The following is a 24,456-nucleotide window of genomic DNA, read 5'->3' as shown; positions in this document are numbered from 1 at the left end:
CTGGGGACCGGGGCAGGGCGAAGGGTGCTTGTCATGTGGCTGGTCAGGGCAGCGCTCACACCTGAAGGACCTGAGGGAGTGAGGAAAGGGCTCCGGGCACGGGACCAGCCAGGAGGCCGGTAGGAGCTCGGGAAAGGGAGAGAGGCGGGTAGGGAGGTGCCGGGCATGGGGCGTGGAGTGTGGCCGGCAGGCCCGCAGGCCAGGTTGAAGACCTTGCTCTGCTCCTCGGAGGGTCCTCGGAGCTGCGGGGCCCTAAGAGGGGCGGGGAGCCCTCGGAAGTCCCTGTGGGGATGGTCGGGTGGTCCTGGCTGCTTTCGTTGGACTGAAAGGAGGGTGAGCAGGGCAGAGGGCTGCGGGGCCTCCAGCAGCGCCCCCGATGGAAGGGTCGGCTCCGCGCTCACCTTGATGGTAGGTGGGCGAGGCGGGCTTTGGGGGGGCAGGAGGCAGGGGCACCTGGTCCGGCGGGGAGCTGGGCGGCAGGTTCCATGTGGGTCGGTGCGTGCGGGGGTCAGCGTGGAGCTGGCCTTCGGGGTGGGGCTGCTCGAGGCCCCGGGGGAGTGTGTGCAGCTGGGAGACGAGGGGGCAGCACTTTCAGGGGGCGGGGGGAGATGAGGAATCAGCAGCAGAGACCGATTCCCCCGAAGCGAAGGGACCAGGGTGGTTGGGGAGGAGGACCTGGCCAGCGTGATTCTTCTGGGGGGTCAGATGGGGTGATGACTGGGCAGGCCCTGGCTGGCCGCGGTCCCGGAGTGGAGCTGAAAGCCTGGACGGAGTGGGGCCGCGCAAGGGCTGGGGGAGCACAGAGAGCTGCCTTTCTCCCCAGGCTCCCTTCCTGCCACCCCGGGGTGCTGCTGGGGCTCTGCCCTTGTGGGGTCAGCCCACTGCGTGTCCCGACCCAGGCCCCTGCTTTTCCTTCCTGCTCAGATGCTGAGATGTTGGGTTTGCTTGCCGTGTCCTGTGTGCTGGGCCCCGGGGGTGTTGGCGGGGAGACGGCGCTGTCGCCTCTGGAGTGAGGCCTTGCAGTCGGTGTGGTAATTGGGAGCGTCGTAAGCAATTCGCGCCGGGCGAGGATGAGTAATGGGGGACGTGGGGGTCCGGGAAGGCCAGCTTGCTGGAGGAGACGACTTGAAGCCACTGTGCACGGGCTGCAGGGTGAGGGCCAGCAGGGAGCCTCCGGGGGAGGGGAACCCGCACCCCAGGGGGCTGGTGCAGAGTACAGGTGAAGGGACCACCGGACTCCAGTGTATGGACACTGGGAAGCTGCAGAAGGGTCTAGGCTGGGAGCCATCCACCCTGAATCTGAAATTCGCTGTTCATAAGGCACAGAAGGGCTGTCCTCGAGTCTGGATGGGGGACCTGTCCAAGCCGCGTTGCTGGGACAGCCCGTGGGGTGGTCTGAGAGGACGGAGTTGGCGGGCAGGGCTGTAGCTGCGGCCCCACGAGCGGGGGAGGCGCCCTCGACACACACGAGCGCACCTGTTCCCTGGAGGGCCTCTCTCCGTCTTTGAGGGTCTGGGGTGTCCCTGGGCAGAGTTGTCCCATCTCCATGCTGGCTGGGCCCCCTCCGTCTTTCTCGGGGAGCAGGTTCTGCTGACCACAGCGCTGGGCAGACAGGTGGTGTTTCCTTTGAATTGAATTATACCTTGTGTGTGCATACTTCCATGTAACTGCCACCAGACCAAGGTAAAGAGCCGTCCCGGCACCCCAGAAACTCCTTCATGTCCTCTTTGAGTCGATAAGCTTCCCCCGGAGAAGCGCTGTCCTCACCTGTCGCTGCAGCTTACGTCCCCATTCCGGAGCCCACAGGAATGGGGACGTGCAGGATCACACAGCAGACACCCTTTGCTGTCTGGCTTCCACTGCTGCCTAGTGTCCCGTATCCTGGCTTATTCATTCATGCTGCTGCTGACCGATGTTTCCAAGGTTTGCTCTTCTGAGTAACGCTGCAGGGTCGTTCCGGTACGTGCCTGTCGGGGTTGTCTTGTACAGTTCTCCGGTCACAGGGCATAGCTGTGTTTCACTTTAGCAGGTACCAGTAGACATAGTTTTCATTGTAAATCATTATTGGCTGGCGAGTCATTCCCCTGGACCTTCATCACTCCTGGGTAAACGAAAATTCAGCTTCTGGAAACCCAGGACTGAGAATCGTCCGTTCATGACAGTCCTCGAGCCCTGGGGAGGCAGGTACTGTGTGTCCTGTTCACTCCTCACAACAGCCTTGAGAAATCTCCTGCCTGCGTTTAGTGCCAAGAAAACAGGAGCTCAGAAAACCTGGCTCACCCGCGGTCACCCCGAGAGGTGGCATTCGGGCCAAGGTCTCACGCCTAGGCCGGTGTTCTTCCACTAGACTCGAGGCACTCCTGGGACGCTGCACGCCCCCCAGCTCTGCGGCCCTTCAGCCCTTTTTCTGGGTGGCAGGCGCTGACCCAAGAGTGGGGCTGGCCCTTGGCCTTCCTCTGGGCGCCCCTCACTGGGCTTCTCTCCCTCCAGGCACCAGCCTGCTGCAGGAGGTGGTCTATTTGGTGAGCCAGGGGGCCGACCCTGATGAGATCGGCTTGATGAACATCGACGAGCAGCTTCCGGTCCTGGAGTACCCGCAGCCGGGCCTGGACATCATCAAGGTGGGCTCTGGGCGGGTGGCAGCAGCCCACACGACCCACTTGGGGCCTTTCCACGGTTGCACCCTGAGTGACGGGTGCTCCTGAGGGGTTCCTGGGGGCCTCGTGGGCGGAGGGAGAGCAGTGAGCTCCCGGGACCCCCAGGTAGCTGGTGGGAGGGGGGAAGACTTGAGCCGGTGGCAGTGACCCTGGAACTGAACCAGTGGGTGACGTGGGTGGCTTGGAGGGGGAAAGGAGGCAGATGCCAGGAGTAGGGGAGATGGGGGGGAGTGTAGGGGTGAGGGGCCTCCCGCTGTGGCTCATCCCATCTGTTGAGGGGGCTGGGTGGGGTGTGTTTGCATCGAACATTTGGTGTCAAGAGTGAAAAAAACCTATTCCCAAGTCCCATCCTTTCTACTCCTCAGACAGATCTGGAGTTTTTTCTCTCCATCCTCCCCTCTGCCACCTCTTCGTTCAGGCCTCATTTCCTGCGTGGCCCGCCTGTCCCTTCTCCCACTAGACGAGCAGCCTGAAATAAGCTCTGAGAATGCCCCCCACCGCCGGGTCGTTGTCCCGCATAAGCCGGTCTCTGCACCCCAGCCTCCAGCGTTGGCCCACCTGCGTCCAGCCCCTCCCGCCCCTGTGCCCGCCACGGTGCTGCAGCCCGTGTTGACCCAGCGCTGAGCCTTCCAGTAGAGCTGCGTGTGCCCCTGCCGCGGGCTGCCCTGCTCTTGGCTTTGGGGTCCCGCCGAGGACTGAACTGACCGTGATGTCACAGCCCTCACAGAGCTGAGATCCCAGTGAGGGAGCCCCCAGGACAGGAAAACCGAGAGTCCTAGTGGTTGAAGGGTGACCACGCCAGACGGGAGCAAAGTGGGACGGGACCGGGCCTCTCGGGGAGCGGGGGGCACGTCTGAGTCACGGCCTGGGAGCGGAGCGCTGGCCGAGGGAGGGACCGGTCCGGTCCAGGAGCCGCAGGAGTTCTGCGCTGAGGCTGACTGCGGGGCCCCCTCTCCGCGACCGCTCCGGGCTGCCATCGCGGCCCACGTCCCCTGAGCAGACCCCTGACGATACACTGTGACTCAGGCCACGGTGGCCGAGGACGGGGACCGCGTCGGCCCGTGTCTGCCCCCAGGGTCCCGCCTGGGCAGGGCTGGGGGGTCCTGTCTCAGGTGAGAAGGTTGTTCGGGGTGCAGGTGGTGCCGGTCCTGACTCGTCTGTGGCCCTGTCCGCCTGGGCCCCAGAGAAAGGGCGCGTGTCCTCTGAGCGCCTCCCCTCTGCCCTGCTGCAGGAGCTGACGTCCCCCCGCCTCATCAAAAGCCACCTCCCTTACCGCTTCCTGCCCTCAGACCTCCACAGCGGCGACTCCAAGGTAACTCCGCGCCCCGCCGCTCCCCGCTGCTCCCGGAACCAGAGGCCCATGTGCCAGTCCAAACGGTGGTCTGTCACAGGCCCAAGTTCCCAGACAACCTCGGTGTGCTAAGAGCGCCAGAGAGGCTGTCCTTGGCCCCATGTCTCTAGCACTTGATCCATGCCTCTCACTTTCGCTTTTCCTCACAGCTGAACTTGGCCAGCCAGAGCCCAGCCTCTGCCCATCGACGGCCTGAGGACTCATGGCTGCTTTCACTGTCTCTGATTTTTTTCCTTTTTTCTCAGCTGCATTAGACGTATGAGGCCTATAATTCTCATCACCAGGGTCAGGGCTGTAAGTTTTCTGTCTTCCGCTGATTTTAAAGTAGCGCTAGAGACACCCCAGTGTTCACAGCAGCACTGCTTACAATAGCCAAGACATGGAAGCAGCCTGGGTATTCATCAGCGGATGAATGGATAAAGAAGTGTGGGTTATGTAGACAATGGAATATTACTCAGCCATGAGAAAGAACAAAATGTTGCCATCTGCAGCAACATGGATGGACTTGGAGAGCATTATGCTAAGTCAGACAGGGATAGACAAATACTGTTTGCCACCACTTTTATGTGGAATCTAAAAAAAAATACAACAAACTAGTGAGTATAATAAAAAAGCAGCAGACTCACAGATACAGAGAACAAACTAGTGGTTACCGGTGGGGAGAGGGAAGCGGGGAGGGGCAGGATAGCGGTAGGGGATTAAGAAATACAAACTATTACGTATAAAATAAGCTACAAGGATATATTGTACAACTTGGGGAGTATAGCCAATATTTTATAATAACTGTAAATGGAATGAATATAACCTTTAAAAGTTGTGAATCACTATATTGTGCACCTGTAACTTATATAATATTGTACAGCAACTATACCTCGATTAAAAAAAAAAAAGGAGCGCTAGAGAACAGAAATATACTAAAACACTCAAGTAGCTGTCCAGCTGATGCTATTGCGTGGACAGGAGTGCATCTCTGCTGAGACGGAATGATAGAGAAAAAGCGTTTGGCCTTGGTGCATGAGGGGCTGACTTTGCTGTTGGAAACGGGGTCAAAAGAGTGGGTTGTAGGTCAGTGGAACCTGCACAGGGCGGCCTGCCTGGGACGGAGGATCGCAGACTGACCTCGTCCGTCCTTCTGTCCCCCCCGCCACTCCCTCTTGCAGGTCATATACATGGCCCGGAACCCCAAGGACCTGGTGGTGTCCTATTACCAGTTCCACCGCTCCCTGCGGACCATGAGCTACCGAGGCACATTCCAGGAGTTCTGCCGGAGGTTCATGAACGACAAGCGTAAGTGTCTGCGTGATGTTACAGCGGGGGTGCTCACTGCTCGCCGAGCACCCGCGTGTCCTTCGCGGTGCCCCCAGTTCTACAGTAACCGCGGGCTTGGCCTGCTTCCCCGCTGGCGGGCAGAGGAGCTGGGGCTGAGGGCTGTCAGGAAGCTTGTCCGAGGTCGAGCTAGTGCCAGACAGAGTGGGTGTCCAACGCTGAAGCCCTTCTCTCTCGCCACATCCTTGGGGTTCTGAGAAGTTTCCCGATTAGAAGCATCCCTCTTCCTGCCTAGATTCCGAGCAGTGGAAACAGTGGCCCAGATACCACTGTTACCGGTGCCTGAGGCCAGAGTGGAGGCTGTGGCTTCATGTGAGAGCCCTGTGGGCCTTTAGCTGGACTTGCGGGTCAGGCTTGGCCCCCAGCCCCAGGCCCGTGTGACAGGCGGGGTGCACTTTGGGGGAGGGGGAAGGCAGTGCTCTGGGCAGGATGCCTGTGCCCAGGGGAGAGGGGCGAGCTGGGCCGAGCAAGCCAGGGCCCTTCCACGTCTCCCCTCCCCGGGGCGGAGTGGGCCAGGCAGTGGGCCAGGGAGGGAGCCGTCCCCTTGGCAGTGGGGCTGGCAGCTCCTCACTACGGCTCTGTTCCCCGCACCCCCCAGGTGGCTCCCCCATCGCCAACCCTGGCTTCTCTGGGCACCTTCTGTTTAGAGTTTGCGCCCAGGAGGGTTTTGAAATGGGTCTTACGTACCTGTTGATTAAACCTGCACCCAGACTCCTCCGCACCCGAGGAGTGTACAGATGCGCTCAAGTAACCCTCAGCCTCGCGGTCCATTTGTTGTCCAACCCAGTCAGGGGTTCTGCGGTGAGGTCATGGGATGGGGTGGGGTAGGGTGCATAATGGCGGTCCAGGAGTACAGCACCCCAAATTTAAATGGGTGGCCCGACTGGAGCTGCCTCCCGAGCCTGGCTGAAGACCAAGTCCTCCTTGGTGCGCCGCCCACACCGCCTGGAGGCCCTCTCTTCCCTGCCCTTGAGTCTTTGCTTCAGCTGGGACTGGGGCGGGGCGGGGGGGCCGGGTGGGAGGGGACAGGCGTCGGTGGCCCCAGCGGCCGTACCCTAAGGCCCCTGGCACCTGCTGAAGGCCTCTGTCCAGCCTCCCTTCCCCCCAGCCCACCCACCGCCTGGCTCAGGCCCCTCGGGGTCTGCCAGGCATTTGGAGCAAGCCACTCCTGTGGTTCCCCAAGCCATATTTCTGAGGCCCACTTTGCATCCCTGCCTTTGTAGAAGCAGTCACCTGCATGGGGACACTGTCGTAGATAGCAGTGTCCCCCAAGTGCAGACTGCCCTGCGGTGCAGGGCTGAAAGCCTCCTGCCCGGGCCAGAGCCGTTACAGGTTGCCTAGTACAGGCCTCTCCGCGCTGTGAAGGTCACAGCACTGGCGGGCACTGAAGTTCAAGGCTGCACACGCTGGCTGTGGTCCCGCCAAGGCCTCTGCGCCCATGTACTGAGCCTCCCCAGTCCTGGTCACGCTCTGCTCCCGCCCGATTCCGGCTCTCGAGGAGGCTTGCATTCTCTGTCCGAGGTTCTGAAGAACTTGAAGAATGAAGTGCGGAAGGGGCAGTGAAATGATGCTGTTTGCTAACAGAGCGAGGACGCGCTGCCCGAGCCCTGTGTTGGGGGTCGTGACCTGCACACTGCAGGGCTGGGGGGCCCTGGAGCCATGTGCCTGGGGGACAGGAGCAGGGTGGAGGAGTCCCTGTGTGTGACCACTGTCCTGTCACCCCTGTCCCCGTGCGAGTGACCCTGTCCTCACGTCCTCGCGGTCCCCGAGTCACCCCCCGTCCAGCCTCCCCCGTCCCCGTCCCCAGCAGCCCTGGCCGTCTGTCTGCGAGTGTTCTCTGGGAAGGAGTGGCGTTTTCTTACCTCCGTGTCCACGCCCAGTGGACTGCTCGGCCCCGGGGCGCGGCTCACCTGGTCTGCGTGCCAGCTGTGGGCCCAGACTTGGGAGACTCCGCTCAGGGCCCCGAGGTCATCAGCCTGTCCGTGAGCCGCGCAGGTCCCTTCCTTCTCTGGACTCGCCCTTGTCCTGTAAAGCGGGAAGGCCGGCCTGGCTGTTACGTCCTGCCCTGTGCGTGCACGGAGCGGGGATGTGCCAGGCCTGGAGTCCAGGGCCCCGCAGCTAGAACTCTGCCGTGGGAGCACCGGGGCCCAGAGAGGGCCAGGATCCGCCCAGCAAGGCCTTTGGCTGAAGCCTGCCCTGTGTTGGTTCATTTCCGCCCCCTTACCCCTCCCCTTCCAGAGCTCCCCTCCTTCGTTCCGCATGAAGTGCTGGAGGGGCGCCTAGTTGGCCCGAAGAGGGCCTTCTGCTCTGATCTGGTCCCCAGGGCCCGCCCCTCAGCGACCCCTGACCTGCGCCTCCATCCCTCAGGACCTCTCGTGGGGCTGCGGGGCTCAGGCTGCTGCTGTGCTGCCACCTGCTGGCGGGATGGCAGGCTGACGTTGTTGGGTCACGCTGCCTTGGACCCAGGCGTTGGGTCACCCCTGTTTTCCCAGCCTTGGTCACGCGTGTAGGTGTAAGAGGTTGTCAGCACCTTGAGGTGTGCCTGTGCGGGGGCGGGAGCGGCCCTGCCACCCAGGGGCCTCAGCGCTACAAGTAGGACCCTCGCCGGCACCCTGCCCGTCCCACCCCGTGGAACCTTCCACCAGAGAGGAGGACGCACAGGCGCTGCCCCTGCAGGCCCTCCCGTACGCAGGGCTCTCCGCGCCGCAGCAGCCCTGGGGGGGCGGCAGAAAGGCTCAGGGCCCGCCGGGTCTCACGGCCAGCGAGGAGATGAGGGGCCGGCTGCCTCTGTCCCGAGCCCTTGTCCTTCGCCCTCCGCCCTCTGACCTTGCCAGCTGCTTCTGACCCGCTCCGCGGGCCCCCGCGTCCACTTCTTATGTCTTTAAGGCCCATTTGCAGGCCTTGCCTCTGTGCGCCATTTCCCCTGCTGCCTCTTCCCCTCCGCTGCCTGCCTAGCCCTCATTGATCCTTCGAGGCTTGCCTGTGTCCGCGGGGCCTCCCTCCCAGTGCCGGTCACTCCGTGTCGCCGTGCCAGTCTCCTTGGGGCTTTGCCGCCAGGCCGGGAGCTCCACTGCAGGGCCCAGTGCTTGTGAGCTGGACGGGCGCTCGGGCGAGTGAGGACGCAGGCAGCAGGGCCACCACCCCTGACTGGCCCGTTATCCAGCCGGACCTGCTTCCCGATGCCCAGCAGGCCCAGGGGCCCCCATGTTCTTCAGCCGAGACCTTCCTCTGATTAATGTGGAAGCCCCCTCGGGAGATGTCCTCACAGCGATGGGCACACCAGTGTGAATCGGCAGTGAGAATCAATCGTTTTTATGAAAAATGTTGTGAAGCAGCCCGGCCACACTGATCTGTCTCTGCCTGTGTGACCTCAACCCCACACCAAGGCCCTGAGGAGCGTGGGAAATGCGAGGGCTGGGGTGTGGGTGTGACCTGTCGTCCCGTCCGGCCGAACCTCACGTGCCAGGACGGGGCCCACTGCCCGCCTTCATCCCCGCGCCTTCCTGGTTCTGCCTGGTTCCAGGATTCTGGCTGTGACGCGTTTGCCTGGCAAGCCCCATTCGCAGCTCTGTCTGGAGCCTCCCGCACCCCATCCTAGCCCCGACAGCCAAACTCACGGGTCCCGTGTCCCACTTCCTCTGGGCGTCATTCTCTTCCTGGTCACCCCTTGTTAGAGGAACTCATGGGTGCCGGGTACCGTCCGTACCCCCGGAGAACAGAGACTTCCACGGAAGGGTCGGGGCGTCTAGGCATCTGGGAAGCAGGGGCCGAGCTTGGGCAGGAGGCCAGGGGACGTGGCTCATCTGGGGGGCTGCTGGAGGAGCCCAGGGCTTCCTGAAACATAGCTACTGGGCAGAGGAGGGGAGCCTTCTGGCAGGGAAGGCGGGGAGCAAGGCCGCCTCACACATGCCCGCTCCCTCCCTGTGACTGGTCACCTGTCCCCTTATCTCCACAGTGGGCTACGGCTCCTGGTTTGAGCACGTGCAGGAGTTCTGGGAGCACCGTATGGACTCGAACGTGCTTTTCCTCAAGTACGAAGACATGCACCGGGTGAGTGCCGTAGTGGTGGTGCCACAGGGGTGAGCGCCACGGGGGTGAGCGCCACGGAAGGCAGCTGCCGGCACCGCCCTCAGTCTCACAGCTGCCGCCCCCAGTGCAGGCGGGTGGGCGGGGCCTGCAGCGCCAAGACCCCGGGCATCAGGGGTGACAGCTGGACTCAGGAGTTCCAGGTGGGCCCAGGGTCCCCCTGACCAGTGTTTCGCCTCTAGCCGGTGCTGGCCCCCCAGGCCTCTACCCTGCCCTGGCCCCTGGCCAAGCACAGCTTCTGGGTTGGTGGCATGCGGTGCTTTCGAGAGGCCCATTTATTGTTTTTCTGCTTCAACAGCAGTGGAGTGATAGCCGGACTCACCCTGCTGCCACCCAGCACCCTCTCCGTAGGTGACCAGCTTGGGGCAAAGGGCTGAGATGGCAGAGTCCGAATTTCTCGTCCCAGCCTGTTTGCCTTAGGGTGGCAATTCTCAAAGTGCTGAGAACCCCGGCGGGTGTACCTGTGAATCCATTCCTGTGACGAGTTCTTGAGTGCCCGGCACAGAGGGTGACGGGCACTAGGTGGTGGTTGAGTGCATGTGCCAGGCTGGGCGGTGGTGCTGGGGCAGCGAGGCAGGACCTCTCCTGTGCCCTCGGGAAAGCGAGGTCTGGAAGGGGGGCCGGCACGTCCCGTCCCGCCTCGGTGTCAGCACCGTCGTGCGGAACCCCGCTGCCCCCTGCCGGGTCTGAACCCTGCCGCTGCCCGCGCAGAAGTGCTGATGCCCCTCCTTTCTCGGGGCGACAGTGCGAACCTCCTCCAGCCCAGCCCTCCTCCCCACAACGTCCTTCCCTTTCCTCAGCTCCTCTTTGCCGAGGGACCTCAGGCTTGTCTCTGCTCCTGAGCCCCTCCAGGCAGGCTCACCCCGTCCCCAGGCTACTCTTTCAAGGTCACCACGACCCCCATGTGTCTGGGTCCCACGGTCCCGCCCTCCTAGCAGCAGGCAACAGGAAGTCGGTCACGCTTGGTCCTGAGTCCCCGCATCCCTGGACGCTCCCCTTGACTCCTCCATGGCAGCAGCCCTGCCTCTGCCCCCAGACCTCAGCTCTGGTCTCCTCCATCCACACTCCCTCCCCTGGTGGCCTCAGCCGGGCCTCGGGCCCCCAGGCCCGATTTGGACCCTCTCCAGGCTCATCTCCGTCCACCCACTGCACCTTTCTGCCAGGGTGTGTTGTGCAGATCGCAGACTTAACGTCTCCAAACCAAACTCCGGAGGCGTCCCCTCGGGTCCTCCGCAGTTTCACCCGTCTGCATCCAGGGCAGCGGCTCCGTCCTCGCTGCTCACGCAGAAGTCTGGACTCATCCTTGACTTCTCCCTCTCTCACACCTGGCCTTCATTTGCCAAATCCTGTTGGCTCTACCTTCAAAACGTATCTCTTATCTGACTGTTTCTCCCCAGTTCTGCCCCCGTTTCCCTGGTCCAGGTCGGTGTCACTGTGGCCTGGGTTTTCACAGCCTCCCTGCCTCTTCCTCCCGCCCCCCCCCCCCAAACACAAACAGTAAAATGCACTGGATGATGAAAAATGCTGAAAAATAAAGCAGAAAAGGGAAGTGCTGGGGAGGGGCGGTGGCAGGTTTAGGTGCAGGTCAGGAAAAGCGGCACTGATGGGGACAGAGACCTGAAAGAAGTGAGGGAGTGACCCATGTGGACACCTGGAGATGAACATTCCAGACAGGACACGGCAAACTAAAGTTCCAGAAAGAACCTGCCTGACAGGCTGAAGGAACAGCATGGAAGCCAGCGTGGTCCCGGCTGTCAGGCCCTGCAGGTCGGGGTGCGGGTCTGGGTGTCTGCCCAGAGGGACGTGGGCCAGAGCGAGCAGGTGGGCGGGGCCCCTCCGGAGGCTGCTGGGCTGCACCCGTAATGCTCCGCTCTCAGGAATGGTGCGGCGATGGGGCCCAGAGGTGGCTTTATGTCAGTGAGTCAAGTAGAGCTGAATCTTGCTTCACACCAAGCCAGCTCCGCCTGTCCGGTGGGGTGGGCCGGCCCTGAGGCCTGTCTGGGGTCCCGGGGTCTCCCAGTTCTCCTGAGTGCCAGTCGAGATCCCAGCCGATGGCGGGGCGGGGCGGGGCAGGCGGGAGAGAGCGAGCTGCTATTGCTCCTGGCGCAGCTCCGAAGTGCTTTTCCTTCCTGCTGCTGCTTAGAATGACCGCAGCTGTGTCAGGACCTCACGTCTGCCTCCCTGGGACCTGGCTTTGAATTCCAGGTCTGCCACTTGAGAGCTGAGTGCCCTTGGGCAGTTTCTTAACCCGGATTTTATTTCCAGACGAGGCCGGTTTCAGGCTTGTCTCGAGGCCTAAGTAAGGTTGTGGATACAGTCCCCGAAGTCGTGTTCTGTAAAGGCGCCACCTCCGACAGGCTCCCGCGCTCTGCTCTTGTCTTCCAGGACCTGGTGACGATGGTGGAGCAGCTGGCCCGGTTCCTGGGGGTGTCGTGTGACAAGGCCCAGCTGGAGTCCCTGATCGAGCACTGCCACCAGCTGGTGGACCAGTGCTGCAACGCCGAGGCCCTGCCTGTGGGCCGGGGTACGCGCCCGCCTGTCCCACCCTCCTTCTCTCTGCCTCTGCCTGGGGCCCCGGGGGCCTCGTTCCCCTTCCTGCCGGTGTCCTCGCGCTTTCTGGACCACAGTCCCCCCATGTCAGGGTTCCGCTGCCCTGAGCCTCATTTCTCCGGAGCCCTGTGTTCTTCGAGGGGCCGGAAGGTAACCCACGAAGTGTTGCTGAGGCTCCCTGGAGGTCCCCGCTGGAGTTGGCCTTGTCACCCCGCACGCCGTGCCGGAGTTTGCGGGTGTGGCTGCCGGGATGTCTCAGGCTCTGTGGGCAAGAGGTGTTTCAGGCGGGCGCCTTCCCAGATGCCCCACAGGGCAGACCCTGGGGATGGGTTGGGGGCTGTGACGTTTAGAAGCGCAGTGCGTGCACGTGGCCTCCTTGAGCTCCAGCTGGCCCGTGGGAGTCGAGGGAAGAGGGTGCAGAGTCCGTGTTCGGAAGGGCCGTTTCCCTCCATCCCCCGGGGAACTAGCAGCCTGGGAGGAGCAGCCCCGTCGGGGGAGGGGTGTGTGGTGTGTGTGCGTGTGCACGCGTGTGTATGTGGTGTGTGTTTGGTGTGTGTGTGTGTGTAAGAGAGAGAGAGAGAGAGAGCGCGCGTGCGCGCGCGAGCTGGAGGTGCAGGCCTCGGCGTCACAGAGGCTGGCGCTCCCTCCTGGTGCGAGAGCTGTGTCTTGCGCGTGAAGCAGTTCGAGGTGAGGCAGGTGTTGCAGGCAGGAATCCTCCCCAGACCCACTTGGGTTGCTCTCCGTGCCCTCAGGGCTTGTGGTATTTGAGGCTGCTCGACTGTGGAGAGCTCGGGCATTAAAATCCCCGGCACTGCTGGGTGCCGGCCCAGGCCTGTGAGCACCCCTTCAGCAAGAGTCGCGCCTGACTCGGTGCTGTGGACCCGAGGCCGGTTCCCAGCTCCCTCGGGTGGTGCCGGTGCCGAGAGGAGGGCCCGGAAACGACGCCGGACTCTGCAGGCAGCTGCCTGGAGCGGAGAGAAGAGCTGGGCTGCGGCCTGGCCTGGCCAAGCTCGGGCCACGCCTTTGAGCTTCTCTGGCCTTTTGTCCTTCCTCTAAGGAGGGCGGGTCGGGGCTGCCAACCCGCTTGGCTCCCGGGGCTGTTCTGAAGGTCAGGGGGCGAGCGCCTTCCTGTAAAGGCAGGTGGGCCGCTCTCCAAGAAGACACTAACAAGCCGCCTCACCCTGCCGTTTCGTTCCTGGCTGCATCGTCACAAATGTTTATTATTTAAAATTTATTTGCTCTTTTTTATTTTGCTTTCGCTGTGTTTTGTTATCCTTGGGTGTGACCTTCTCCAGAATCCCCCTTTCGGTTCATTTGTGTGGTTAAGAAGTGTCGAGAACATACTGCGTGCCCATGCGCTCCTTCCGACGTGTTTGCTTCGTCATCGTTTACCTCGGTTTTGCTTTATTTCAGCTCTTTGGTTTTGTTTCTTTTAGCATGTTGCCTCTTTGCTCAGAAGGCCTCCTTGCGTTGGTGAGGACGCAGGGGCGCGAGCAGCTGCATTGCTCAGATTTGATTCATGTCACAGCATAAATTGCACTGTCTCGATTCCAAATCCTAAACCAGGTGGGTGACTCCTTTGATGAGCTCTCAGCTGCCTCAGCTGAGAAAAATAATCATGGAAAAATATATTTATGGTGTGACTGGTCTAGAAGCTTCTAGTTTTGTCCCTTAGGTATCATTAGAGGGTAGCAAGCACAGTTTTTTCCTCTCCAACACTGACATACAATTTTTCATCACCGAAGAGAAAATCCTTGCCACTTTGGATCTGTTAGCACAGCATTTGCAGGGTTGCAGTTTCATATGTGAGGTCCTGCGAGGACAAGGACGACTGTTAATAACAGAGCTAACGAAGGATGTTTGCTGGAGACGGTCAGAGCTCTGATCTCAGAGATGCTGACGGTGAATAGAATTCTAAATGGGCATTTCAGTCCCCCGAGGCGGCTATATAAAAGCACAGCCCCGGCTCTCCGGGTGATGCGTTCACAGCTCCTGTAGGTGGGAGGGCGGGACCCCCACTTGTGACATCTTCACAGTCGCTATTCATATGTGACCAGAACAACTGAAGATTTGTAGTTAAGGAAAGTGGGTTCAGCAGTTTTCGTCATTTTGAGCTCTCTCTTCCCTTCATAAAGGGATGGGTAGGCCTGTGCCTGCACCTCAGTCTGCACTCTCCAGGCTCCCTCACATCTGCCAGGAGGAGGTCTCATTTTCTTTTTTTTTTTTTTTTTTGGTACGTGGGCCTCTCACTGTTGTGGCCTCTCCCGTTGCGGAGCACAGGCTCCGGACGCGCAGGCTCAGCAGCCATGGCTCACGGGCCCAGCCGCTCCGCGGCATGTGGGATCCTCCCGGACCGGGGCACGAACCCGCATCTCCTGCATCGGCAGGCGGACTCTCAACCACTGCGCCACCAGGGAAGCCCGGAGGTCTCGTTTTCTGACCAAGCCTCGCTGAGCTGTGGCTGCGATGGAGTGGCCGGGGGGCCGGGACTCCTTTGATGTTGAGTTGGGAGCTCCGCCTGTTTTCCTCCCTTTAAATTCCTCCCTGACGATGCACGAGCAGGCTTCTCGAAATCTTCACCCTTGACCTGGTCAGGAGGCTTCCTGCTCACCATAAAATGTTCTACCTTTTTGGATGATTTTTTTTTTCCTTTTAAAATTCTCCAGAAGCAAATCCTGCCTTGGTGGAGCTGTTGAGCCGTGAGTGAGTAGTGGTGTCACGAGGACCCAGATCCACATGGTGCCCGGAGCCGCAGCTCTGTTCCACAGACACTGTCTGTCCTCTGGGGTGTCGTGACCCACCCGCTTTGTGCCTGGTTGGGGATTCAGTGGTGGATGGGCAAGGCCCGCAGCTCTGCACACTTGTGGTGCTGGGCGGAAAGCGCATCGGGATGACCAGACTCAGGGAAGAGGGTTCAGCTGGTCTGTAGTCCACATGGCCCGTCCTGCCCCAATAGGCCAGGTTCAGAGGGGTCCGGGAATAGATCTGGAACCTTCCAGATCCGTTTCCTGTGGTTTGGTAGCTGGCCTGACAGCAAGTGAATTCAGCACATTCTGCTCGTTTGTGTTCTAGGAAGAGTCGGGCTGTGGAAGGACATCTTCACTGTCTCCATGAACGAGAAGTTTGATTTGGTGTATAAACAGAAGATGGGAAAGTGTGACCTCATGTTCGACTTTTACTTATAATAACAGCAACAGCAAACTTGCATGCTCACAGTACCCAGACACTAATAGCTCAAAGTCCCGTTTGCACTCATTTGTTACCCGCTGGATAAACTCTGGAAGCAGCGTAAGACACGGCGGAGAAATGGAGGAAGTGGGGTTATTTCCGATCCAGAGCAGCTGTCTCACCTTTGGAATTTGAAGTCTACATGTCTGATTACAAAGATTGCGGTTCTGATGACCTGGACCATACGTATCCTGTCTGTAACATATGCAGCTAGAATGTCTACCTTTTACAGCCCACATTATTTATTGTATTTTATAGAGCTTTTCACTGGAAATCTAAATAAATGTCAGTAAACCAAATAAAAGTTCATTTCCGAGGGACTCAGGAGCGAGCCACACCCGAATGGTAGGAAGATCTCAGGGTTGACTCTTTATTTTTGTAGTTTTCTTCCGTAAGGCACAGCCATTCGGTTCTTGTCTGGTTGTGAGATGCTGGTGAGGACCGAGGGTGAGTCGGGTGTTGGGGGGACCTTGTTTCTGCTGGTGGTGTTCAGTTCTCAGTAGTCGCCCCGGGATACAGCAGGAACTGTTCCCTGGGGCGTTTTCAGAGAGGATGCCCTCCTGCCAGCGACCCCCGGCCAGTGGCTCCGAGGCTGATGCAGAGGACCCAGTGGGACGGGCGTGCGATGTGGTGACTGGAGAGCCTGCCACAGAGACACTACGTCCACTCGGAACCTGACTTTTCGTTCCGCAGTCTTACTTTCGTTCCCCAAAGCAGAAACCTGCTTATGTTGGCAAACAGATGATTGATGGTAAATTCTAGAACTACTGGGTCTTTACATACCATTTATTGTTCCATCTGGGCCTGCACCTCTGCGCCCCAGAGCCCCAATGTGCGAGCGTAGCGCCCTGTCTCACCCAGACGGGGCTGGCGATGTCGCCTTCGGTGCTGTGTCCGAGGGAGTGGAGGTGCGGTCTTTACTGCCCCGCCACTTGCTTCGTTAACTGGCCCACGTTAGCCCGGAGGAGTGATGGAAGGGCAGCCAGGTGAGAGCAGGGCCAGTGGCCAGTTTGTACGCACGCTGCCGCCGCGGTGGGACGGGGCCGTCCCGGCTGTCCGTCTGGCTGGGAAGTTCCCGGAGTGGTGGCCGGAGGGGTTGCCACCACGCGCGAGGGGTCTGTTGTGCATGGTGTCTTTGGAAAGTGCGGACGTGCGCTTTGTTACTGGCTGAGGAGAGCAGCTGCAGTAGGGCAGGTGGTACTCGGCGTCTCGCGGTGGGCTTAGCTGCACCTTTTCTGTGTATCTGCGAGAGAGGCAGCTTTCTGTGAAATTTCTTTTCTATTTTTCTATTTCTAGTACTGTATGGATATTACTGAGCTCCACACATGATACTTCTGTGCTTGCTTGCATCTTTAATAAAGACACGTCCCATGCCTTGTGTCCAGCTTGTGCTGACAGGTGGAGACGGGGGCCCTGCGTGGTCCCCTCAGCGCTTCAGGGCAACGAGAGTGAGCCCCGCTGACCTCCGTCGCTGGGGCTCAGAGGGGCTTGGGCCCGTGTCGGGCTGGGTCACTCAAGGCTCAACGTTCCAAGGGTTGAATTTCCCTCACTGTTTGTCCCTTCGCCTTTGGTATCTTTTAAAAGCTGAAGTGAAAGGAAGGGTGGGGGAGAAAGGAGAAAAGCATGGGAGAGGTTTTGGTGCACCTGGGGGTCCAGGGGTCTCAGTCTGTCTTGGAAGGGCCCACTTTCAACAAGGTGGACGGTGGTATAGAGACCAACCCGGCTGATTGCACTTCGCCCCTGTGAATTCCAGAGTCCGTCTAACCGATTCCTCGTGGAAGGAAAGTCCAGGACATTGTACCGAATGAAGCTTCGGCTTTCTGAAAAGTCATGTTTATTTTCAAATGGACGAGTTCCTTTAGGTCTCAGGTGAAATCCCGGAATTTATTTTGGTACCTGGGATGACCCTAGACCCCCAGGCCCCAGGTTAGTTAAAGGAATATTCCAGTCTGCTATGTCCCACGGGGTCTGCTCCCAGATCACTTACAAATCACCTAAAATAAAGCAGAGCCCTTGGATCAAGAAGCAGGGCAGGGCCGTACATTCATGGTGCTATTTAGTGAATGTCCACTCTGGCCCTGCCTAGTTGATGTTTCACCACATCCTATGGACTCACTGAGTACACACTTGAGCACCTGCGCTGCACGGGGCCCTGCTAGAGGCACTGGGGATGCAGTGAAGTGGCAGAGGGCCCCGGCCTGCATGGCGTTCACGCTCTCGTGGGGAGATGACGTCACGAAACCATGGGTGAGAACAGGCTCAAGCAGGCTGTAAGGGACCAGTGTGCTCCTGGAGGACCCGGGGAAGCCCAGTGCAGAGATGCTGCTTGAGCAGAGACTAGGAGGACATGAGAGACTCAGGCTTGGGGCCGCCTGGGGGAGGGGCAGGGCAGGGGGAGTGTGCTGGGCAGTGCCCAGAGACTGGGCGGTGTTTGGAGGGAGGCCAGGAGTCAGCTCACAGAAGTCCTCGCCGGTCGTGAGGGTTGGATTTTGTACAAAGAAATGAAGGCACAAGAGGGCTTAACTGAAGGAATGCTACCTGGTTTGCATTTTCAACTCTTAGCTGGCTCTAAGCGTTCTCGGGCCATGTGTGCTGGGAACCGGCTCCTACCTCGTGCACGCGGAGCAAAGTCAGGGGCGAAATGATTCAAGGCAAAAGGTGCCGTGGAGCCCACGAGTAGCGCCAGTTTGGAGAGTGGAATGACCCATGGGTAGCATCCGGATGGGATTTGAGGGGCCGTGAGGTGAGGAACGTCTGGACAGATGGAGAGGAGAGAGGCCTGGGCAGATGGCTGATGTTACAGACACCCCTCAGGGTTCCTGCACGTCAGGGGCCTCCAGTGAGTCCCTGGTGGCCTGGCCTTTTGACTTCACAGACCCAAAAGATCCCAGAAAGTATCTGGGGCACCAGCACAGGGCTTTACTAACAGCCGGATTCAGCCACAGCCCCTCACCAGCTGGGACCACCCCTGTGCCCTCCGCCTGGCCCTGACACTGTGCCATTCGGGACATGTCACCCTTCCCCCACTCACCCAGTTTCTTTGTCTGAAAGGCCCAGGAGAGCCTTCCTGGCTCAGATTGGTGGCCCTCCCACCTAAGCATGTAGGCCACTTAATTTCTCTGATCCGGTGTCATAATTTACATAACGGAGGTTAGCTTCATCCTGCTTACCTCGTGGGATGGTCGTTACATGATCTCAGTGGCTTTGAAAGCAGGAATAAAATTCGCAGAATTGATGGTCTGTGCCTGGCACTGCTGGTGAGCACCCCCTAGTGGCCAAGTCGCCGGTGACAGCCGACCTCCTCAGTCCACAGTGAGGTCCCTCACTCCGGATGTGGCCCTCAGCCCTGTGGATACAGGCGAGGTGCACAGTCCCTGTCCCGGGAGGTCCCACGTGAGGGACAGTTTTACCACCTTTCTGAGCAGAGTGACTGCAGTTGGTAGCGGGTGGAGGGAGTCCTTGGGTGTCCCCGAGGACTCTGGGCCGCGGATGCCGTCCTCCCCTAGGGTTTGGCCCTCCGCCCTACCCGTGCAGCAGAATCTTCCGCCCTTCATTGTAGAATGAGTGTTTTCAGACTGGGATGGTACGTTGGCCAGATGGTCCAGCCTCACCCAGCTGAGGGATGCCCTCTGACATTCCTGGACATCCGTCCCCGTCAAGCTCACCACCTCCTGGGACAGCCATTCCACTGCTGGCAGTCCTTTCCGGCCACTTGTGCAGACCTCCACCCAAGCCCGGGACTGCCCCCGTCTCTGGCCTCCCTCGCCTGAGACGCCCAGCCCTGCCTTCACCTGGCGAATGCTCCCCTCCGCTCCCAGGCGTCCCCTGCCTTCCTCTCACCCTGCCCGCCTCACTGCCCTGCGCTTGTCTCCCCACGTGGACAGTGACACCTGAAAGCAGGACCGTGCTGTGTCAGTCTTTCCCTGCGTCGGAATTTGGCATATAGTTAGCGCCTAACGAGTGAGTGGAATCTTTCATTCTTGGAGTGGGTTTTGTTTTTTCTGAAAACCATCTGCCCTGTCCCTTCTATGCACTGTTCTTGGTCCTGCCCTTGGGGGCCGTAACCTCCCAGGCAAGAACTAGGCTGGTGCCCTGCCCCCTCACCAATCGGGAACAAAAGGAATGGTACAGAGGATGCCGAGCCAGGAGAGGTGACTGCACGGACAGCAGGAAGACTGCTAGATGTAAGAACTAGGGTGAGAGCTGAGTCTGCAGCAGGTGGGATGTGGGTAGGGCAGGGGCCAGAGACGGGCATGCCCGGTGGGAAGAAATAGGATGCACTAAAATGAGTCGGGCAACCGGTTCTAACGCAGCTCTGCCACCAGTGGTGGGACCAAGGGGGAGGTCCCTTTTCATCGCGCAATGAGGAGGTCTCGTATCAGGTGTCTTGAAAACCCACGCAGCTCAAACATGCTGTGACTCTTCAGTGGTCAAACTGTCTTATCAATTCAACCCGAGAGGAGCTGATCAATGGGGGAGACTGTGAATTTTTAGCCAGTGATGGACTTTGCCAGCGAGGGCAAAGAGAATGTGTTACAGAAGCACCTGTCACACAGCTTGGGCCCACACAGCCATCGCCAAGGCGTGCTGAGCCTTTGCCAGATCTACACATCAAATGACAATCTGATTCTCACACTCGGATCCCTGTAAGCCAGTTGGCACCCGATGTCTGAGCTGCAGTCCTTAAATCTGTCCCCTCACCGCTGATGGAAGGAATCTGTGCTCTATTAAAAGCATTCTTTAAACACCAGAGAATGCTAAGTGTGTTTAAAATATAAAAAAATCAACCAGAAAATGCATTCCCCCCTCTTTAAAGTTGTCATCTTTACATGTATCTGTGGTGTTGGGCACCAGCTGGGAAGAGAAGTCTTAAAATATCACGAGCAAGGCCATCTCTGCAGAAGGAAAGACTCCCAAGGCCAACAAGACTCTCTCTTCTCCAATCTTTTGCATCCTCGAAAAACTTAAGTGAATTGGTTAAAATCTCCCCCACCTATTTCTGCTGTCTCTCATTTCCCCCCTTTACAATCCATAGTGCATGTGATTTCCAGAAAGTCCTTCTTACTCAAATACAGCTGGTAGCTTGGAGCCCATCTAACTCTGCTCAAGAACCACTGGCTGGCTGGGCCTCTGTGCCGCCCTCAGGCTCTGCCCTCTGCCTGGATTGCCGTCCCCAGCTCAGCCCGGATTACGGTGATTTAAGGTTGAAGCTCAGCACGGGCAAGGTCTACTCCAAGAAGCCCCTGAAGTCTCCTTCCCATGCCCACTCCTGTGTCTCTCATAACAGACCCCGGCCCTGCGACCATCTGCTTCTTGAGGCGACGGCCGTGTCTCTTTCACTTTCCTTGCTGCCGAGAAGTTAGCTCAGAAGAGACCGTCAGTGACGTGTTGGTGGTCTGAATGGTCCCACCATCCGTTGAATTCAGCCTCCCCTGGTCATCTCAACTGCAAGCACATCGTCTGTGACTCACCACGTGGGCCCTCTCTGGTCTGGCCACACAGCTCACTCCTACACACCTCACGCGCTTTTCCCCAACTCGGCTGGACCATTTTGCCCTCTTGGAAAGCCTTCCCTGCTATTTCTAAGTGTTGCCGATTCACGTCCACCACCTGCCGCAAGCTGGGCTCAAAACAGTCTCCAGGAGGCCGTCGTGAATTAACTTAGCTCGCTGACGCTGCCGTCCTGTAGGTACCCAGGTTTCCATTTTTACCAAAGACGTCAGGAGGGTTGCCAATTATGGCAGACAGACTGATTTTCAGGGGCTGGTGGCTACCTCTCTCCTGGGTCCCTCCCACACTTGGGGGTCTCCAGAGGAGGAGAAGGCCAGAACCTTCCTTAGCCCAGAGAATGAGTGACTGGGGTGTCCCCACTCTCGCTGTGAGACAATATGTGACAGCAAGTACATTTCTCCCTAGAATGGAGTATGCCGGGAGTTAGAGCCTTGAATTCCGAAAGAGTAATAATTCCCTATAATAGGGTATTGGTTTACGTTTGTTAAGAAAACATTTTGTACTTGTTTTCAAGTTTCCTTTCCAAAGTGTGTGTTTTCAGCCCCAAGTAGACCATAAGCAGAGACTGTGCCTCATTCATCACTCTGTCCCCATCCTGTGCTTAGCACAGAGCTCCAATCCTATCAGGTAATCAATAAATGCTTGTTACCTAACTAAAGGCAAATTAAATGCTAAACAGCACTAATTACAAGCTGTTGCAAGATCCTGGCTCTCAGCAAAGAGAACTACTTGTGATTGTCAAGGGTTTGCTAGTTGCCCAGGTGTATGAAACATGAAATTGTTATTTTCTAACTGCTTCTTTGTTCCAGAGGGCGGGCCGTTCTTCTCAGATTGCTGCAATAAAATATCCGGAGGGCAGGGCAGGATTCATTAAAATTCTAAACGCCAGTATTCTACACTATGGAATCTTGTTCAGGGGTAAGACAAGTGGATTTTGATTCCTGTTTTCAAGAACGGAGACAACCAGTAACTGTGAAAGGAAATGAAGAGCTTCCTCATTTACTGGCACATGAAGGGGGAGCTGCTACTCCTAGCCTGTGTAGTCTCTCCACGGACGATCCTAAAATAGGCACAAAAATGGCCCCCTGTTTACAAACGATAATCAATTATTGTAGAGACAGTGTTTAAAATCTGCAATTTAGTTGCTGGCTGACTGAACTAAAATGAGCAGCTGCGACACGTGTCAAGGTAAGTATCTGAGAGAGAAAGACCTATTTTAGTAGAGAAAAAATAACCACGGTGGCTTTTCCAAAAGAGCGACTTATACCTCATTTCTTCTTATTTAATTTTATTTTCGCCTAAGGATTGCTCAGGAGATTCTGGTCTTCATTTTAGGAGGCCACCAGAAGCACAGCAGTCAGGGAAGTCTTCCTAGCAGATTTCCCAGGGATATTCTCCGCTTCCCTTCAGATGCATTATGTATCCATGTCACGCACTGGCTCTTCCCTCCTTCTTTATGAATAGACGAGGTGGAAACGTCTGAGGGGTTAATCAGTTCCTGCTGCTTATTTCTCCACATGAAAGCGTAACTTCCATTTATAACATCATTGTTGATTACCGTGAGATAATTACAGGCTTGATCTTATAGCCTTGTCTCCTAGGTGTACTGAATTGTGGTGAAAATGTAGCCATGAGTACTCAGAACCCACAGAGCAGACACAGCTCGCCATGATCCCGAGTTTCTTCGTAGTCACTGAGGGAATGAGTTGTTTGCTGGCTGCCGCAGGCGTAAAAGTATTTCCCTCATCTTTCCATGGTTTGCTTCTCCAGATTATCCTCAAAGGTTTTGAGCAGCAGGTTCCTACAATGGGTTGTGTAGTCGAGGCTGAAACAATTTCTTGCGCAGTATTTCTGGTTTCCGTGGTACTGCAGGGTATCTTGGACAAGGTAATGGGTTCAGCCCTGCTGGAAGCAGACCCACTTCAGGGCATCTAAGGGAGTGTTCTTTGGGAGGTGTGGCCAAGGAGGAAAACTATCTCCCACAGCATCCTCCTTGGAGCCACTGTCACATTATAGAACTCTGGTCTGTTTGATCAGAGAGCAAACCTAATCTAATAGACTTTATGGGCTTTTACTGGGACAATAAACAAGTAAATACTTTGGAGTGAAGATGAAAGAAAAAGGAAGGAAGGAAGGAAGGGAGGGAGGGAGGGAGGGAGGGAGGAAGGAAGGAAGGGGGAAAGGAAAGAAGGAAAAAAGGAAGGAAGGAAGGAAGAAAAAAGAAAGAAAGAAAGAAAGAAAGAAAGAAAGAAAGAAAAAGAAAAAAAAAGAAAAAGAATAAAAGAGTCCTAGGACAAAACCTCATAACAGACTGATTTAATCAGATGTTTAAATACATGGAAAAAATCATCCTTCTCTTCAAGGAAATAAGCAAGGATTCTGAGTTTCAAGGATTTTGAGCCAATTCTAGGCTATGTTGACCCAATCATACACCACTTATGCTTTACTGTTGAGTTCAGATCCGTTCAAAAGACATTTATTAAGTCCCATGTTTGCTCACACAGCCAACTATTAGCATTTTCCCCCTACAATTTTCCCTCGGAAAAGAGTGTTACTAAAAACTAGAATCTTTACAAAGACTCTAATGTAGCAGCTTATCTCAGTTAACTTTATTTTGAACAACAAATCACCTCAACTATTACTGGATTTGAACAAGAGGACACCTGATGGAATTGGAGAGAAGGAGAGACATTTAACACAGACTTAGTAAATTCCTAATGTCCTATCATTACATTTTTTGGTGTTGGATGTGTTAGGTGTTATTTTAAATAGGCCTTCTAAAGTGAACTTAAAAAATAGATACAGTGAGGGACTTCCTGGTGGTCCAGTGGGTTAAGGCTCCACGCTCCCAATGCAGGGGGCCCAGGTTCGATCCCTAGTCGGGGAACTAGATCCTGCAGGCATGCCGCAACTAAAAACATCACCGTGAGATAATCCTGGAGATTACAAACAAATAGCCACAGAATGTTTTTTGTTTTTTTTTAAACAACTGTCCTGGTGTTATGTGAGTAGGTAATTCTGGCGTTAGGACGACAAGAGTGGCTGCAGCACTAGACGTGAGGGAGGAAGCAATGATCATTAAGGGATCGAGTGGTACCATTTATTGAAATGGGTCAGAGTGAGGGAGGTTGGCAGATCAAGGGCTGTGTGGATGGCTGAAGTCCAGGTAGCCTTCGATACATACCAGTGGAGGGGGTCAAGGCTGGCAATAAGTATAAGAGGACCACCTAGGTCGGAGTCAGAGGGACCCTAATGTCCAAAGGCCATACAGAGGAGGAAAATTACCAGTGGGGCCTGAGAGTGGAGTAGCTGGTGATTCAGGATGAGGCCCAGGACCACGTGATGTTATCGGAGCTGATCAGAGTGAGTTTCAGGTAGGAAGGAGTGATTAACTGCGTTGAGTGCTACTAAGAGGTCAAGTAAGGTAAAGTCAAGTATAGAAATATTTATGAAAATTGACCAGGTGTCAGGGAGTAATAGAGCCATGCCTCTGTTAAGACTGATCAAGAGTTAACAGCAACTGAAAGAGAGACAGCATGTGTTCATGACTCTACTGAGAAGTGGGTTAAAGGGGAGAAGAGAAATGGGGTGGAAACTAGAAAAGAATCTTTTTTTGTTAAAGATGTGGGACACCAGAACATGTTTCAACAGGGAAGGAGGGAAGAAAAGATAGATAGAAACACAGAGAATGAATGAATGAATGAGATTGTTGGCTATTATGACAGAGAGGGAATAACTTAACCCACC

At 57.0% G+C, this 24,456-nt stretch overlaps 1 protein-coding gene across 4 annotated transcripts in view; it reads left to right on the top strand.

Annotated features, from left to right (window-relative positions):
- SULT4A1 (sulfotransferase family 4A member 1) overlaps positions 1 to 15,679 on the top strand; it is a 31,200-nt gene extending 15,521 nt beyond the window's left edge. The window contains exons 2-8 of one of the 4 annotated variants that reach the window (XR_003433054.1): positions 2,491 to 2,621; positions 3,889 to 3,969; positions 5,169 to 5,295; positions 9,290 to 9,384; positions 11,806 to 11,944; positions 13,407 to 13,536; positions 15,043 to 15,678. Coding sequence is in view for 3 of the 4 variants with exons in the window: in XM_027107901.1 (XP_026963702.1) it covers positions 2,491 to 2,621; positions 3,889 to 3,969; positions 5,169 to 5,295; positions 9,290 to 9,384; positions 11,806 to 12,537 (1,166 nt within the window). In the remaining variant the exon portion in view is untranslated. Of the gene's footprint in view, positions 1 to 2,490; positions 2,622 to 3,888; positions 3,970 to 5,168; positions 5,296 to 9,289; positions 9,385 to 11,805; positions 14,197 to 15,042 lie in introns of those variants that run through there. The other 3 variants (XM_027107904.1, XM_027107902.1, XM_027107901.1) reach the window with 3 other exon arrangements.
- Positions 15,680 to 24,456: the final 8,777 nt, after the last annotated feature.

Source organism: Aethalodelphis obliquidens, unplaced genomic scaffold (genome assembly GCF_003676395.1).
Source record: "Aethalodelphis obliquidens isolate GAN/ISIS:26980383/991018 unplaced genomic scaffold, ASM367639v1 scaffold8, whole genome shotgun sequence".
Classification (NCBI taxonomy): Eukaryota; Metazoa; Chordata; class Mammalia; order Artiodactyla; family Delphinidae; genus Aethalodelphis; species Aethalodelphis obliquidens.
Note: the sequence above shows the minus strand (reverse complement) of the source record. Positions and strands in the feature narration are given on the sequence as shown.